The sequence below is a fragment of the Rhinolophus hipposideros genome, assembly GCF_964194185.1.
Source record: "Rhinolophus hipposideros genome assembly, chromosome: 4".
Classification (NCBI taxonomy): domain Eukaryota; kingdom Metazoa; phylum Chordata; class Mammalia; order Chiroptera; family Rhinolophidae; genus Rhinolophus; species Rhinolophus hipposideros.
In genome coordinates, this window is record NC_138050.1 from 65,731,075 (window position 1) to 65,749,088 (window position 18,014).

Consider the following 18,014-nt stretch of genomic DNA (forward strand, 5'->3'; position numbering starts at 1 on the left):
TTTTTTTTTTTTAAATTATTTTTTCTTTTCCTTTTTTTAAAAAAATTTATTGGGGTGACAATTGTTAGTAAAGTTACACAGATTTCAGGTGTACAATTCTGTATTACATCATCTATAAATCCCATTGTGTGTTCACCACCCAGAGTCAGTTCTCCTTCCATCACCATATATTTGATCCCCCTTACCCTCATCTCCTACCCCCTCCCCCCTTACCCTCTGATCACCACTAAACTATTGTCTGTGTCTATGAGTTTTTGTGTCTCATTTGTTTGTCTTGTTTTGTTGTTGTTGGTTTATATACCACATATCATATCAGTGAAATCATATGGTTCTCTGAATTTTCTGTCTGACTTATTTCGCTTAGCGTTATACTCTCAAAATCCATCCATGTTGTCACAAATGTTCCTATATCATCTTTTCTTACCACCGAATAGCATTCCATTGTGTATATATACCACAACTTCTTTATCCATTCATGTATCAAAGGACATTTTGGTTGTTTCCATGTCTTGGTCACCGTAAACAAAGCTTCAATGAACAGTGGAGCACACGTGTCTTTATGGATAAATGTTTTCAGATTTTTTGGGTAGATACCCAGTAGAGGGATTGCTGGGTCATATGGTAATTCTATTCGTAATTTTTTGAGGAACCTCCTTCCTCACTGCCTTCCATAGCGGCTGCATCGGTCTGCATTCCCACCAACAGTGTATGAGGGTTCCTTTTTCTCCACAGCCTCTCCAACACTTGTTACTATTTGTCTTGTTGATGATAGCCGTTCTGACTGGGGTGAGGTGATATCTCATTGTGGTTTTTATTTGCATTTCTCTGATGATTAGTGATGTTGAGCATTTTGTCATATGTCTATTTGCCATTTGTATGTCCTCTTTGGAGAAATGTCTCTTCAAGTCCTCTGTCCATTTTTCAATTGGGTTGTTTGGTTTTTTGGTTGCTGAGTTTCATGAGTTCCTTGTATATTTTGGATATTAGACCCTTATCGGAGGCACTGTTTGCAAAAATCTTCTCCCATTCAGTTGGTTGCCTCTTTATTTTGTCGATGGTTTCTTTTGCTATGCAGAAGCTTTTAAGTTTCATATAGTCCCATTTGTTTATTTTAGCTTTTACTTCCATTGCCTTTGGAGTCAAATTCATAAAATGCTCTTTGAACCCAAGGTCCATAACTTTAGTACCTATGTTTTCTTCTATGCAGTTTATTGTGTCAGGTCTTATGCTTAAGTCTTTGATCTATTTTGAATTAATTTTGGCACATGGTGACAGCGGTCCAGTTTCATTCTTTTGCACGTGGCTATCCAATTCTCCCAGCACCATGTATTAAAGAGGCTGTCTTTCCTCCATTGTATGTTTTTAGCTTCTTTGTCAAAAATTATCTATCCATGTTTATGTGGTTTTATTTCTGTGTTCTCAATTCTATTCCATTGGTTTATGTGTCTTTTTCTGCCAGTACCATGCTGTTTTGATTATTGTAGCCCTCTAGTATAGTCAGGGAGTGTGATACCTCCAGTATTGTCTTTTTTTTTTTTAAGATTGCTGTGGCTATTCGGGGTCTTTTGTGGTTCCAAACATATCTGATGATTTTTTGTTCTATTTCTTTAAAAAATGCCATTGGGATTTTAATGGGGATTGCATTAAATCCGTATATGGCTTTGGGTAATATGGCCATTTTAACTATGTTGATTCTTCCAATCTATGAGCACGGAATGTCTTTCCATTTCTTTGTGTCTTCTTCAATTTCTTTCAAAAATGTCTTATAGTTTTCAGCATATAGGTCCTTCACATCCTTAGTTTATTCCTAGGTATTTTATTCTTTTTGCTTCTATTGCAAAAGGAATTGTTTTTTTGTATTTCTTTTTCTGAGATTTCATTGTTAGTATATAGGAAAGCAATGGACTATTGTATGTTGAGTTTGTAGCCAGCAACTTTACTGAATTCGTTGATTGTTTCTAATAACTTTTTGGTGGAGTCTTTAGAGTTTTCTATATATAGCATCATGTCATCTGCAAAGAGTGATAATTTAACCTGAAGCCTTTAGATATACTGTTTTCTTGGATTCTGAGAGGGGACATAAAATCAGTGAAATCAATGATAAGAAATAATCTTTAATTGTTAAATAGTATTTCTCTTTTCCTGCCTATATTCCTCTTCTTGGCTGTTTTAGGAGTAAGTCTGTGTTTGTCATTCCCTGTGCACCTCTGAAAATAACGACTTACTACCCCAGTTAAACTCACAACTTGAAAATGGCAGGATTCCAAATTTTTCCAAAATGTGAGGTTCTGTGAACCATCCTGTGGGGAGAAAAAATAGATGTTGTAATTACATTTATTTAAAAAGTACTACTTAGCAAAATTAATTTCTGATAAGTAAAGCAAAATTAGTGTAACAATTAGGATTAATTTATATGTTTTGCAATTGTTTATTTACCTATTTAGCACTTGGATTGAAGTTTTAGATGGGGTCTAAAAGGAGGGAGCGTCTAAAATCTACCAGCATTTCCTGACATTGTCACAAGACTTTTCCCCCCCATTCTTTAAAAAAATCAGGACCAAATTTCAGTTCTCTATCCACTGCTACTTGGTGATATTTTTGTTTCTCTTTAACATCATCAGTATTTTCTTTTACTTTACCACTGACATTGGCTTATTTCATATGAATGTGTAACATATTAGATACATATGCATTTAAAATATTGTTTTGATTTGTTTGTGATTTGTTTCTCTTAAAGGGTTTGTCTGGGGAAATGAGTAATTTCTCATATCCTTTCTCATTACAGGAAGAATTTTGAATCGTTTCTCCAAAGACATTGGACACATGGATGACCTGCTGCCCCTGACATTTCTAGATTTCATCCAGGTAACCTAATAGTAATGTCAATTTCTCAAACAGAAAACGGAAGTTCCTTGTTTTCCAAGGGCTCTCATGGGGGCTAAGGGTGGGCCTTTCAGCCTGGCAATGTGTCATGTTATCTTAATAAAAGGCCATGTTTGTCAAAGGAAGGTGTGGCAATGATTCGGAGGCTAAGTTAACATGAGTAATACCTCGTGTGTAGGAGTGGCTACACAGTCATGTCAAGGTTGGTTCGAAGCAGCTACATGCTTGGTAAGTGGTTCTCCATCTGCCTTCCAGGTATCTGGCGAGGAGTTCACTTTACTGTGAGCACATTTCATAATACTGAAACAATCACCTCTCACGGAAAGATAGCCTAGATTAACTAAATTATGCATTGTATTACCACAAAGGAAAAATATTTACCACACCATTTTTTTGTGTGTGTGGATAAAAACCAGGTGTGGTTACTTACAAAGAAAAGATTAGTAATAATAAGGTGAAAATAATACTTTGTTAACAAGGACAATAGAGAGCAGTTATTGAAGATGCAAAGCTTTTAAAGGCAAGTCCATTTAAGCCAATGATTTAAGTACAGGATCAAAGTCATCTTAGAAAATGTCCTTTTTGTTTTTCTAGGCAGCTTTTCTTTCACACGTTGATTGCTCTAAGTCTTAAGGTGTCTTTTTTAAGGAAAACCAACAATCCCACACAAATACCCTCTATAAAGCACTTATTTTGTCTGTGAACTTGAGGTTTTAAATAATATCATTGGGTCGTCTCATCTCTCATCTCCTCATTCAGTATTGTTGTTCGTGTGGGATGTTTTTTCTGTTCTGTCTACTTTTTAGTGTTTCAGGCTGGAGGACTTCTTCATTTCTAAGTGTTTATTTTGGAAGTGAAATGCATTCATCAAAAGTTGCCCATATTCTAAAATTGCAGCTGCTGTTGCTAATACTTCATGAACCTTTTTCACTTTTCCTAAGTTCCAGTTTACGGTAGTCTAATCATGAATTCACTTTAAGGCCAGGAAGTAGAAATGCTATAGTTGGGGTGTGCAGTTATAGCTTGACCTCGATGGGCCCACCCTCTTTTTTTTTTTTTTTTTTTTTTATTGCTTCTGGAGCCACTGTTATAAAAGGAGCCAGAATTACTTAATTTGGAAAATTAGCTATGTCAGAAAAATCAGTAATAGGCCTGAGATGATTACAGGCATTCCTCTTAGTCACACAGAAATGCAGCAATGAAAATCTGACTGCAAACAGTGTAGCTTGTGGGCAAAGGCATCCACTGTTACCAACAGGAAGCAAGCTGAGACGCAGGTACAGTACTTTTACCGCAAACTTAAGATGTCTGATTTTCTTTTCTCTTTTTGCAAACGTATTTTATAAATGTGTCCTGCTGCAGTTAGCTATGTGATTTATCCCCTAGAAGCAGTCTTTCGTTAAAAGTGTCACATTTGATGTGATTGTTAATCAGTTTGAGATTTTGTGAAATGTTCTCTTTCTTTGCAACTGCCAGCTAGGCCAAGGTTGAGTTTCCAAAGCTGGCCGGCCTGTGCTTAGCACATAGTTCGCCCTCATTATTAGAATCCCTCATATTTTTGCATGACAGATGGAGAGACAGTGGTAGATGCTACCTGATTTCAGTATAAAATATCCTCAGCCTGAGGAAAGAAAATTCTAGTCTTGCTGTTCTTTAGCCTGAGAGACAAGGGTTTTGTTTTTTTATTATCCTCTCATTTAATCTTGGTGGATCTTATCATTGTTGAATACCAGTAGTCCCAATTAGCTGATTTCTTGAATCTAATAGCAAAGGTAAATCTCAATGTTATTGTCTCCAAGAAAGGAGTTTTGTAATAAAGGATAACTCAGTTATCAATTATGATAAAGATCTATTGTCACTTGTTTTGTGTGCAGGTGTCTTTAATAAGGCTTCCCATAATCCCTTCAGGAAGAAATATTTTCTCCTTTTAAAAATAGTATTAGCTAAATATAAAAGCTCTGATCCCTGCCATTGTTGTTGATTCTTTGAGGGACATTTCCCAACATTCATTGTTTAAATGGTTGTCAGGAGGAATCAAGTGAAACTTCATAAACAATGAAGTAACTGGTTCATCTTACTTTGTGTGCAGAAGCCTTTCTCCAGAGGATTTGCATTCGATGAGTGGGGCTTTTGACTGAGGTATCACAGGGATCATTTTGAAGTATTTGGGCCTGTTGCTATATTAGCAAGCAAAGATTTTTATTAAAGCCACAAAAATGAATTTAACCGGCTCTCAAATAAAGGCCAACAAAAATCAAAATGTAAATTGATTTTTTTTTTTTTTTTAAGTTGGATAGGACTCTGTCAGGATGAAAACAACCTGGTGGTGTTCTGGGACTCTTAATGGAATCATGTAAACTTAAAATAAACACTATTATGGTAAGCACATAGAATGAAAACTAATTTTCCAAATCAAATACATTATATTCAATTCATTTTCCCCAATCAACCACATGTTTAAAACCTGTTAGTTATAACAGCCATCTTCTGGAAATTAATTAGAAGCCTATTAGCTCTGCTAGCTGAGCCGAATGAAGAGGATTGCTCGTTACATTTCTAAACAGATTCCTGAATTAAAGCAAAGCATGGTCAAAATGACAATCAACTTGACTCAACTCATGGCTGTGCTCATGTAGTTGATCTAGTTTCGGAGGTTTTTTTGTGGGGGGCAAGGGGGTGTTAGTGTTTTAAAGGAAATTTGATCTACCTTGACTCAATCCTCTAATAAATTTTCAAAGTTGAAGTACTAGTCGGGTAAAAGATGCAGGTATTATGAATATTATCTGCGTGAGCAGTAACATCCTCTAAACTGCATGGGAATCTGAAATGGAAATGACTTTTAGGCCTCTTCTCTAGCTCATCAATTGTTGTAAAGAGTTTTGTTAGCCTCTCAGAATTGAGAGAGAAAAAAATTGCCTGTCTGCCTTTGCTTTTAATGTCATTAGCAAAAGCTGCTGCTGACACCAGGAGGCCCCCAATTTCAATGTCCCTCATCATTCTTTGGGTAACAAGCCTCATGGCCAGCAGCTCCTCCTGTGCTCAGACCAGCTCACAGAACGTGAGTGATTCTAAACCTAACAGCTAAATTAATGGAAACAATTGAGCTTTGAAAGGACTGGGAATTTCCTTGTGAAATTGGTGTTACCCTTGGTGTTATCTTACAGGAGATGTGGTCCTTACCGATCTATGCATCATCTAGTGTGATTCAGCCAGAAAGAACGTAGCAGGATTTACGGTAACAAATAAGATGCAAACCGAAATCCGGAGCTTAGATACTTTCATGAGTAGGGTATTAAGCTTTCCATTTATCATAATATTCGACCTAAGACTGTCCTGTTTCATGTTTTTTTTCTTACTAAAGATACGTCTAAACTCATGCTTTTCTGGAGAATTAGAACCAAATAGGTACAGAGCTAATGTAATTGCATTTATCCGTGTGAACTTTTTAATCCAGAGCATGTGTGTTTGACTCCTTTTTCTGTAAGACAGTGATAGTTTTGTTGGTTTCGTAAGTAAGAGTTCAGAAATGTGGATCATTGTGTTAGAACTTAATTGTATTTCCAATTGCATCTGATGCTGAGGAATTATGGAGAGAGACCTGAGAACCCAACCCTCCATTCGCGCCGTAACGGCTAGAGTTGGTATGCTCTGTAGAAGCAAGTCAGAAATCAGGGACAGATTTTATTACTACACTGACTAAATGAGTGAGATAAGAAAATTCTGTTTCAAATGTGAGCCAATGTGCAGGCCAGGTAGAGATTATTTACCTAACTTTGTTCCTTGGGCTTCAACAGAAGATTTGTATTTTTGTGGACATTTGTGGGGTGTGTTTATTTTTGTTTATTTTTGTTTTGTTTGGATAGTTAGCTATTCATATCCATGCTAATGTGATATAATGACACCACTAATTTTGAAAATGTGTGTCATTTACTGTTGTTCTGCATTAGAGTGAGAAATTCACAGGAATTGTGGGGCTAATGTGTAGGATTTTGGACACAGGTGTGGAGCTGTAGTGAATGAAGGCGCATTTTGGAAAGATAGGTCAGAAGTGAGGGAAGTTTTTTAATATATCATAAGAAATAAATAATTTACACAATACAAAATAACAACAGTCTGCAGGTTACCTCAGGGTAGCCCTGGGCTTATCAGATAAGTTAGCTAACGGCTGGCAGTACACATCTGGCTTATCAAAGTACTGTTCAAACACGTTTTGTTTGTTTGCTTTTCAAAAATCATAAAAGCTTTGAATATTAACAATATTTTAAAAAAACAAGTCATAAGTTACAACATAGTTTTTCACACATTAAAACTAAATATCTTTATGAAAATAGGGATTAAAATACAATTAGTACAAAGATCTTCATCTAGACCTCACACATGAGAAATCATTGAGGAAGAATTCTTTTTCTAGATTGTGGCCTTCAAATCGTAGTGTGTTTGGGTAAACAAACAAAAAAACAAACAAAATATAGAAGCAGCAATTAAAATTCACATTTTTAAGTGTTTGATTTCCTAATACCGTAGCACAAATACCAGCAGCATAAATCGAGTCTTGATTTTCTAAAGAGTGATTGATTTAATTAATGATGGTGACATACATACGTAATATTTGTAGTGTTTTAATAAGTTTTAAATTTAATTGTATTAATGACTAAAATTAATTTAATGATTAATAATTTTAATAGGACAGCTATAATTGTAGTATTTGATGGGCAGATATGTTGTTTTGTGAACAAATTTGCAACTAGATATATAATGGAAAATCTTAAAGTTTCTCCCTCCTCCCAAAACTTATTTTTATTATTCTTTTGTGATATATAGATTTTTAATTTTTTCAATTTCTCATTCCTATAGCATCTTCCTTTTTGTTTTATCCACTAATCTCTTATTGAACTCTTAGTATGTGCTGGGATGTAGGGATGAAAAAGATGAAGCTTTTATCTTTCTTCATCTGACAAGCATTTATTGTGTCCTGTGTGCTAGGTATCATGATGGGCTTCGGGATGTGGAGTTGAATGAAATTTAATTCCCATCTTCCGCGAGGCACTCTCTCCTGGGAGAGACAGATAGAAAGTCAGCAATTACAATGCCGTGTGATAAGTTATAATAGGGAGGATATTATATAGGCAAATGGATAAGGCTTTAGCGTGAGACAAATCTAATTTCCAACCCCAGCTCTGCCGTTCAGCTATCTTGAGGAAGTTATGGGACCTCCAGGTGGAGACTCCCTATAGGTAGTTGGAAGTATGGGTCTGGAGTTGTAGAGAGAGGAACCTGGGATGAGAGTAGAGCCTGCGTGTTCTTCATTGAACAGGTAGTAGTTGAATTGTGAGGATGGATACAATTGCTCAGAGAGAGTGCAGCATTTTTAGGGGCCAGAATAAGAACTTTACAGAAGCCTCAATATTTACGGAGAAAACAGACAGAAGCCAGGTAGAGGAAACACAGAATGAACAGCAAGGAAGAGAGGAGGAAAATCAATGCTGGGGAAACCAAAGGAAGACAGGTATGTTCAATGCAAAGGAGACAGTAAACAGGAAGTTGTCAGTTGGATTTGGCAATTAGAAGGTGTCTAATCCAGAGCAGGTTTAGGATAGAAGGAGGCCAGGTTACAAAGGCTGCAAATCAAAGACATGTGGAGGAAGTTGAGATGAGGGCAGACTACTCTTTGAAGGAGTGTGACCCAAAGAGGATGGCCTGTTTGGAATGTAGTGTTTGGGGAGGTGTCGCTGGGTCATTTGGGTTGCTTAGTTTATGTGTATGAGGGTGGTGGCAGGTGGTATGTCCCTCTCTCCCAACTCTAAACAAGCCTTAGAGTTGAGATCCTGAGACACAGTGGTGAGTAAGGCATGAAGCCCTCCCCCTCATGGATCTCCTCAAGCTTGTCAAGGGGAGGGAAGCATGCAGAAATTCATTTCTTGCTGAATTTGGAATGCTAGAGGACCACAGAGGAAGTCCTGGGAGGTGAACTGGGGGTAGGAGCTAAAGGCAGTTAGGGAGCCTGGTCCAAGTCAGCAAAGCTTCTAGGAAGTGACCTTTGATCCAAGGTGAGAGGAAAAGGCCACTATGGTGGGTCAGGAAGTGCTTCCAGAAGCCAAGTTTCCACTTGGGAACCACTCTCTTCTGTCATCAGCTGAAAGTGGAATGGGGAGGGAAAGGAGCTTGAAGGGAGTTGTTCAGTTTTGTTTAAAAGGGTATAGGTAGTGTGTTTTAACTCATTTTTGATGATTCTGCTTATCGTTGGAATTATTTGATAAACTTTAGAAGATACTTGATCATTTAATTTTTATGATACTTCTGAAGTATTTATTCTGCATACTTTTCCTCAGCTTATTTCTTCCCATTCCCTTATTCCTTCCCATTCCTTTAATGTTTTATAACTGTAAGAAAGACCTGCCTTTTATTTCATTGTTTCCTCTGTCTGCGCCTTATGAATACCATGGTGCATGAACTAACCTGTCCATGGTCCTCTGAGATCAGCAGATACCTTTGTTCTTTGCCTGCAAATGCCAGTATATTTGCTGATTTTGGAACTTCAGTATATTTTCTTCGGAGAACCAGAGACTCATATGACATAAAAGGGTGAGACCCTTCAAGAGATCATCAGACTCTAACTTTCTGTGAGACTGGCTGGGGAGCAGTCCCATAATACTGGACCAGGGACTCAAAGCCTTTTCTCACAGTGCAACACTAGCTTAGAATATATACCTAAATGGATTTGTTTTGCTTCGTTGGCTGGTGATTTGTGTTACAAAGGAGCCCATTCCTAGAGAGTAAAATTCAAATTTCCCAGCCCTTAAATCTAATCTCACTACAACTCCAGGGAAGAAACTTTACATGCCCACTAGACTGAATGTTGATTTGCTCGTGTGTTTGTGTGTGTGTGTGTGTATGTGTGTGTGTATTTGCATACCTTTAGCCCCTCCTCAAAAGGACCTTATTAATTCTTCATCCTTTAAGGACCAGCAAACATCTCTCTTCCCCATTAGTGAAGCTTTTCTTGATCATTATATTGTGCAATAAAAAAGAATCTCTATGCCCTACAAAAAAAAAAAAGAAAAAAGAAAAAAGGAAGGGTTCCTATAACAGTGGGCCAAGCTTTGGGCTGAATATATTTCCTTTCAGCCTCACTTATAGTCAGTTAGTGTTTATTGAACACTTCCTATGTGCCAGGCATTTTTCTAGGACCCAGCATGTAGAGCAGTGAAGTAGATAGTGGTTTCTAGGAATTTGCATTCCAGTGCAAAAGACAGTAAACTTGTAAATTTATATGGTAATTCCAGTAGACTGCTAGTACATAAAAGAAAGGAAAGTGTTTGTGATGATTGCTTGAAACATGGTGGTCAAAGAAGACGTGACATTTGCGTCTGAGAAAAAGAAGGAAACAGCCATGCAAAAGAGATCTTGGGACAGGTGGGTGGCGGCAGGGGTGCTTTCTGAGGAGTAGGAACAAGTGCAAGGACTCAAGATGGGAACCAAGTGACATGTTCCCAGAGAGAGGAGACCAAGTAGAGAGGAGGAAGAGTGCGCTCTAGACATAGGCAGGCAGGACTGGACCCCTAGGCTTCCCAGATTGAGCATAAGGGGTTTGGATTCTATTCTGGGTGCACTAGGAAACCACTGGAACATCTCAAGCAGAGGCAGAATATCATGTTCATGTTTTAGATTGAAAAAAAATGTAATACTTACGTTGACACTTCTCATACACTTGTTTTTGTTAGGTTGGTGCAAAAGTAATTGAGGTTTAAACTTAAAAATAATTGCAAAAACCACAATTACTTTTGCACCAACCTAAGAAATAAAATTGTAACATCTTGTATCGCCAATAATACCTAATCCCTTGAAAGCAAGACCCAGGCTGTATTCTGTGGTATACCCTCATCCATAGCACAATGTTGTAAACTGAGGCAGATCAGTACTTCGCTTTTCAGTCACTGAGATCATGCAAACGGTATTGAGTCAGTCCACAGATGGGGAAATGGTTTTCGGCAGTCAGGGTGGGAATCTTTTAGGGCAGTGGGTCCCAAACACCAGGTTATACCTAGCTGAGGTAATATGAAAACAAGGATGATGTAGGATTTTTTCACAAAGCTCAATTTACTCAATTTTTCTCTTTAGATGTCTTCACTTGCCAAATACAGTGGAATTACTCTTACTTAGGACCGTGTTTTCCTGATAATAAGACCTAACCGGACAATCAGCTCTAATGCGTCTTTTGGAGCAAAAATTAATTTAAGACCTGGTCTTATTTTCCTATAATATAGGACTGGGTCTTATATAATATAATTAATATAATATAATATAACACCCAGTCTTATATTAATTTTTGCTCCAAAAGATGCATTAGAGCTGATTGTCCTGCTAGGTCTTATTTTCGGGGAATCACAGGAGTTCCAAAGTTAGTACAGAAGCTGAAAGGCTTTTGTGGTCTCCATTACCCATACGTAACAGTATTCCTAGCTAACATTTAGAGATTGCTCTCTGGAATCAAGGCTCACTGTAAAATCCTTTATTTGTATAACCTCTCGTTTTATCTTCCCAACAACCCGATGAGGTGCTCACAGTTATCGTGCTGGTTTCACAGGTGAGGGAAATGAGGCCCAGAGAAGTTACATAATTTTTCCAGTATCATACAGCTACTAAGTGGTCAATTGGAGATTTTTATTTTTACACTTTACTCATTATGCCCATGAGAGAGAAGCAAACTGCTCCTTCCCATGTTTTGAGTACACCAGAGTATGCTCCTTGAGGGAGATCCCAGGTGGAATCTCTAATGATATTTAAATTATTTATCATCTGGTATCTATACCTCATCCCCAGCAAAAGTCATAGAAGTGCTCATATAATGTGACCTCATGGTATTTGAGATATAAACCTTTCTGAAATTGTGGTACTAGCCTTTGAAGTTTTTGTCTGGCTTTAGAATTCATTCAATGTAAGCCTACTTCTCTAAAAATGCTTTTGGAAATTTTTGCTGGTTGGTAAAATTTAGTCTATGAACTACTACTTTCAAGAACTTTCATCCTTGGTTTTATGATAAACCTGGTCTCAAACCCTAGCACCAGAGAGATTGTGACTATTTTGGAGGGATGAACGTCAGGAAGCTCAGGAAATAGAGGACACTATATGTATGCATAATTTGGTGCACATTTGTTTGAGGTGCGACATATATGGCTCTGTCGTAATATGGTGCAAACAAGAAGAATTGGCTGTGATGAAAGTAAATGCATATTTCTTGAGGTTTTGTTTAAAAATAGAAACATAACTTTAAAACTTTATGAACATTGGGTGACTTTTGTGTTGTACTAATACTAGTAATTGGAAATGCATTCCTTATAGAAAATATCTTAACTGTACTAAAGTTAAATTGTTCTTCGCTAGATATAATGTACAAGCTGCATATAATAAATCTATCGCTTCTATGCAAAAAACCCACCTGATGGTTGAATTAAGCAGAATGTCCAAGTAGTAGTTTGAAATTTGAATACTCTGAAACACTACCAATAGAGTATCTAAACTCCCAATTCCTAGAATTTACATATAGTGTATCACCTATGTAGATGGTAGGTGATAGCATTCTTTTCTGTGAAGTGAGGATCGGAGTTCTGGTATATTTGATTTCAGACAACAGAGCTTGCCGACGCTTTATTATTTGTACTTGTGTACTTGTGCGTGTGTAAATAGACATAAGTACACACATACACTCAAGGAGCCTGTTATATTGTTGATATGTAACCCTTTCAAATCAAGGAGCTTGATGCACATCTTCAACTGTAAGCCGTGTGGCTGGAACATATGGCTTATATGGGGCTTGAGGTGAATCAAGGTTCACATTTTACATGCCCTTGAAAACTTGTCTAAGGAATTTATAAACTTATAGACAATTGGCCAAGGTCTTTGAGCAGGTAAGTGGCTGTTCACCATGTACTTTTAAAGGAAAACAAGAATGTGTGTGCATGCCTCTCTTCTTTGAAGATGTCATCATTATTCCCAGTTAGTGGACTTAACTGAAAATCAGCAAAGCTGATAATCTGGTTTGTGTTAACTCGCACACGGTGGTTGCCTCTGAATTGTGCCCATGGTTGCTTCCTGAAAAGGATCTTAGTGTATTTAGAGTTCTGTCTTCTATTTATGGTCACCTGAAAGAGTCTTTGTGGGAGAGGCCTTCCTCGTTTTCCCTGGCTGGTTCCAGCCAGCATTGGCTTCAGCTTCTCAGGGTTGGGGAGCAGGCTTCCTTGTTCTGTGTTGGGCTTTAGTGTGGCTTTGCTGGGCTTTTGACTCTGCCTGAGGCAATGCCAGGGCACCCAGGTTTATTGGCAACCTGACAGTGTTTGATGATCTGATTCGTTCTAGGATGCTTTCTGTTTTCAGGAGATTATTGGAATAAGGTAGTGAAACCAATGATGTCCCTAATGTCAGAGCTTTATGGCCCATGATGAGTTTGCATCACAGGGATTCTAGGTTTATTATCCTTGAAGATTTTAATGGACATTCCCATGTAGATTCACTGAATGAAAATCAATTGTTTTCAATACGGACCATTGAGCACTAAATACAGAGGGTGCCAAAAATAGTCTACACATTTTAAGAAAGAAACTATTAAAATTGTAATATCATTATATACTGATAACAAAAGATGAGTACACGTCACGTTTGACTTCTGCACTTACAAGAGGAGGTGCTCACAGTGGTTTCCAGCAGCGTCCAGACACTTCGGATTACGGTGAACTGCTTGAGCAGCATTGACCAGTGTCCACTTGTATACATTTTTGGGCACCCACAGTATTTCAAGTTAATGAAATTTCCTTAAAATTTCTAAAACTTCCAAGGTCCCAGATAACATTGAATAAGGAGTCTCAACTATTTAGAATTCTTGCCGTTAAAATCATCACTTCTAAGAAGTCTTCCTACTAGCAAAACAAGTGTAAATAAAGGTTAAAAATGAGGAAGTTGGATGGAGGCATTCCTTTTTCTGTTTTGTTTTTGTTTTAAATTTGGGATTGCTCTGAACATGTGAACTTGCACACAGCTGCCCTCAGCAAAACGCTGTAATTTATTGAGGAAAACTGAATTGCAAAACCTTTCTTCCCCACACACCCATCATCCAAAAAAAAAAAAAAAAATCAACAGCTTGACTGAGCTTAAATAACTGACTTTTCATATTCTTTCACGGAACACAAAGGGCTAATCCTGAGGCTACTTGAGCCACCAATGCAGGCAGTGATGGGGACCACCATGGAACGTGTCATTCCCTCCTCACCACACACAAAACACATTGACTGCAGCTTTATGAAGTGAAAATACCCAAGAAAAAGAAAATGTGAAGGAGGTGTCCTCAGTTATTTCTTTCCAGAGAGGGAGCGCCAAAGAAAAAGCTGCTGCATCTGGATATCGAGAACAAAGCAAGCCTAAGACTTGGGTATAATAGGTTGGGTCACTTGCTTTTATAGAAGCAAAAGAGTGGAACTGCCTCTGCTTGTCTCAGTACCACTGACCCTTGCATTTCATTGTGTGGAGATGTCAGAGAAAGTGTGTAGAAAGCATTCCAGCCTCTTTCACTGAACAATGACTTTGTCATTTTGAGATTTCTATGGTGTGTTGACCCCTTCCCCCACTCCCTCCCTCAAATCCCCCTTGGACAAAAGAGATTGTTAGTTAGGCTGCCTTGCCCTCGTTTGAAAGATCTCTGTTTTACTGACTCTTTAAAAGTAAACTCATCCATTTTAACTGAATCACAGTGTTTTCACGCTTTTAAAATCAACAAAAGCGTTTTAGTCAGAGCATTTGCAAGGATGGAATATTCTGTGAAAATGCCAGTCTCAGAGATAATGATTCATGCAAACTGCCAAGTTAAAGTGGGTTTCTTCGTTAATAGAAAGGAGAATTGATGATATGGGTTAGTGGAAATATTTACAAACACTTGACCCTGGGGATTGTGAGATCAGGGTGATATGGTTCACACAGGCACACTCATATGATTGTTTTACCTGTTTTTTAGTGAAAGATGAGATGGTTGGGTTTTTCTAGTGTGATGGCTGTAGCACACTCACCATCCACATCATCACGGTGACAGTTAATTACTGGGGACCCTCCCGGGCTGGCAACCAGTGTTCCAATTTGTCTGTCCCAGCATGTGTGCTCCAATGAGAATGTTTGTAGTTTAATAAGAAGCTAATTAAGATCTAAAGGAAAAAAAGATAAATATCTAACTTTTATCAAGCTTGGTGGTATTGTGCAGAGACCATAGAACTTTACATTATGGCGTTATTGGATGATGTCCACTGGAAAGCAATAGTGGCCACTCACAGGGCTTTCTTTCCTTGCCATCTTGTCCCTTTAGTAAGGATAAAATTGACAGTTGTTGCTGAGGAGAGGAAAATGGCTAAATGTTTACTTACTTTCAGGACCTTTAGAGTCTGTGTATGCTATTCTTGATTACATTCATGGAATTCTGTCTACTCTAGGAGTTTTCTTGATAAGATGAACAAGAAAAGGGGGGGTGCTGCACAACTTCAATTTTAGTAAAGTCTTGCACTTACTATTTTGTGTATGGCTGTACCCATCTTAAATCTGATGTGGAACGTACTTAACTATATACTGTCTTGTAGCTGCCTTCTGCTTGTGAATTTCATGACTGACATGTTTCTTGTAGCATTTCTCTGGATTCATTGATTTAATATTCACTGGTTATTGTCTGCATTGAGTCTCCAAGCAGATAGTACGTTCTAGTTCTAGCATTGTAGATATGTCAGATGTGACTCAGTAGCCATTTTTGTTGCAGGCCCACAGGCTCGTTGCTGTTAGCCCTCACATGTACCCTGCACTCTTTCTTGCCCCCAGGGTACCCGAGAAAATCACCATGTGACATTATGGCTGTATGAGATTGCCAACACTTGTCTGATCACGAACTAAGGAATAGGAATGGTACCATTATTTTTGTAACCTATTGATATATTGAGGTATAGTTTATATACAGTAAAATAAACTGTCTTTTCATTTAATGAGTTTTGATAATTGTATACATCCCTATGACTACCGCTCAAAACAAGATATAGAGCATTCTTATCACCTTGGAAAGTCTCTCTTGCTCCTTTGTAGTCAATTTCCACACTCTAACACTTCTCCCAGATTTCTGTCGACATAGATGACTTTTCCTGTTCTTGGGTTACATGTATGTAAATGGAATCAATACAGAATGTTTTTCTGTAGCCGCCTTCTTTTGGTCAGTTTTTGAGATCCATCCATGTTGTTGGATGTTTCAGTGTTTTTTGTTTGTTTGGTTTTTCCTGAGTGACATTCCATTGCATGAAGATACCACTCTTTGTGTATCTGTTCTCCAGTAAACGGACTTGTGGGATGTTGACAGTTTTTAGCAATGAACCTTGTTGCACAAGTGTTTATGTGGACATGTATTTTCATTCTCGGATCAAATACTTAGAAGTAGAATTGCTGCTTCATATGGTAGGTGTACGTTAAATTAAAAAATTACCATAAAGTTTTTAAAAATAGTTGCACCATTTTACACACCCACCAAGCAATATATGAGAGTTCCAGTTGCTCCACATTTTGGAACATTAAGAATGATGTTAACTGCCAATTTGGGGGTAGATATCTGTTATGAAATTGAAAAAATTTCCTTTAATTCCTAATTTGCTGAGAGTTTTTACTTTTTTAGAAACTCAAGAACAGGTGTTGAGTTTTGACAAATATTTTTTTCCACATCTCTTCAGATAATCATATGATTATTTACCGTTATTCTTTTAATGTGGTGACTTACTCTGATAATTATTTGCAGATTAATATTCCTGGAATAAACTCCATTTGCTCATGATGTAGCATGTTTTTTTTTTATCACTGTGTTCAATTTATTAATATTCTGTCAAGAATTTTTGTATCTGTTGTTCATGAAGGATATTGGTCTATAATTTGCTTTCCTAGAAATACTTTGTCAGCTTTTGTTGTCAGAGTTATGCTGGCATCCTAAAAAGATGGGGAAATGTTTCCTCCTTGTGATGGTCAGTTTTATGTACCAAGTTGGCTAGAGTACATTCCTCACTTGTTCACTCTAAAAGTAATGTAGGTATTGCTGTTTTGTAGATGTGGTTAAAGTCCATAATCAGTTGACTTTATGGAATGTTATCCTAGATAATTTGGGTGGGCCTGATTTAGTTAGTTGGAAGGCCTTAAGAGTTAGGATTCCCTGGAAAAAAAAGACGTCCTGCTTATGGATTACAGTGTCCGGTCCCACCCAAGAGTTCCAGCCTGCCTGCCCTTTCTAACAGCCTGCCTTATAGATTTTGGACTTGCCTTGCCAAGTTCAGTTGTGAAGTATTATCCTTTTTCATTGTTGGATTCAGTTTACTGATAATGTTTAGTGTTCCTAAAACAGTATGGTTTGTAATTTTGCTTTCTTATAATGTTTTGTTTGGTTTTTATATCATGATAATGCTGGAGTCAAGTTCTCTGGGAAAATTTGGTGAAACTTTTTTTGGACAGTCTACTTGTGAAGTTACCTGGGCCTTTAAAGTCTTTTCTGTGGGAAGTTTTTCCCCCATCAAATTGTTTCATTAGGTTCTGTGGGAAATTTTTAAAATACGGATTCAAATTCTTAAATTGATATGGACTTGTTCAGATTTTCTATGTTTCTTTTGTCAGTTTTCGTACATCATTTTCAAGAAATTTGTCTTTTTCATTAAAAAATTTAAATTTATCAGCACAATGTTTATTTATTATGTGCTCTTTTTAATGCCTGTGGTATCTCTTGTGTTCTCAATCAGTCTTGGCAGGAGTTTATTACTTTCATTAGTGCTTTCAAAGAACCAAGCTTTGGCTTTATTGATTTTTCTCTTTCATTTACTTTTCTGTTTCATTATTATCTACTTTTGTTTCCATTCTTCTACACACTTTAGTTTAATTTGCTGTCCTTTTAATATCTTAAGACAGATTTTTAGACCCTTGACTTACAGCCTTTTTTTAATAAGACTTTTTTTAAGAGCAGTTTTAAGTTCACAGTAAAATTAGGAGGAAGATACAGAGATTTCCCATGTATTCCCAGTAGCCTTTCTTTAAAAAAATAATAAATAAATAAAGCTACAAATACCTCTAAACACAGTTTTAATTGTAGCCCTTAA

General features: G+C 37.3%; 1 protein-coding gene across 1 annotated transcript in view; it reads left to right on the forward strand.

The window, feature by feature from the left end:
• The window catches only part of ABCC4 (ATP binding cassette subfamily C member 4 (PEL blood group)), a 248,131-nt gene that overhangs the window by 158,175 nt on the left and 71,942 nt on the right, over positions 1-18,014 (forward strand). The window contains exon 20 of the mRNA XM_081045495.1: positions 2,786-2,865. Coding sequence (XP_080901621.1) covers positions 2,786-2,865 — 80 coding nt within the window. The remainder of the gene's footprint in view (positions 1-2,785; positions 2,866-18,014) is intronic.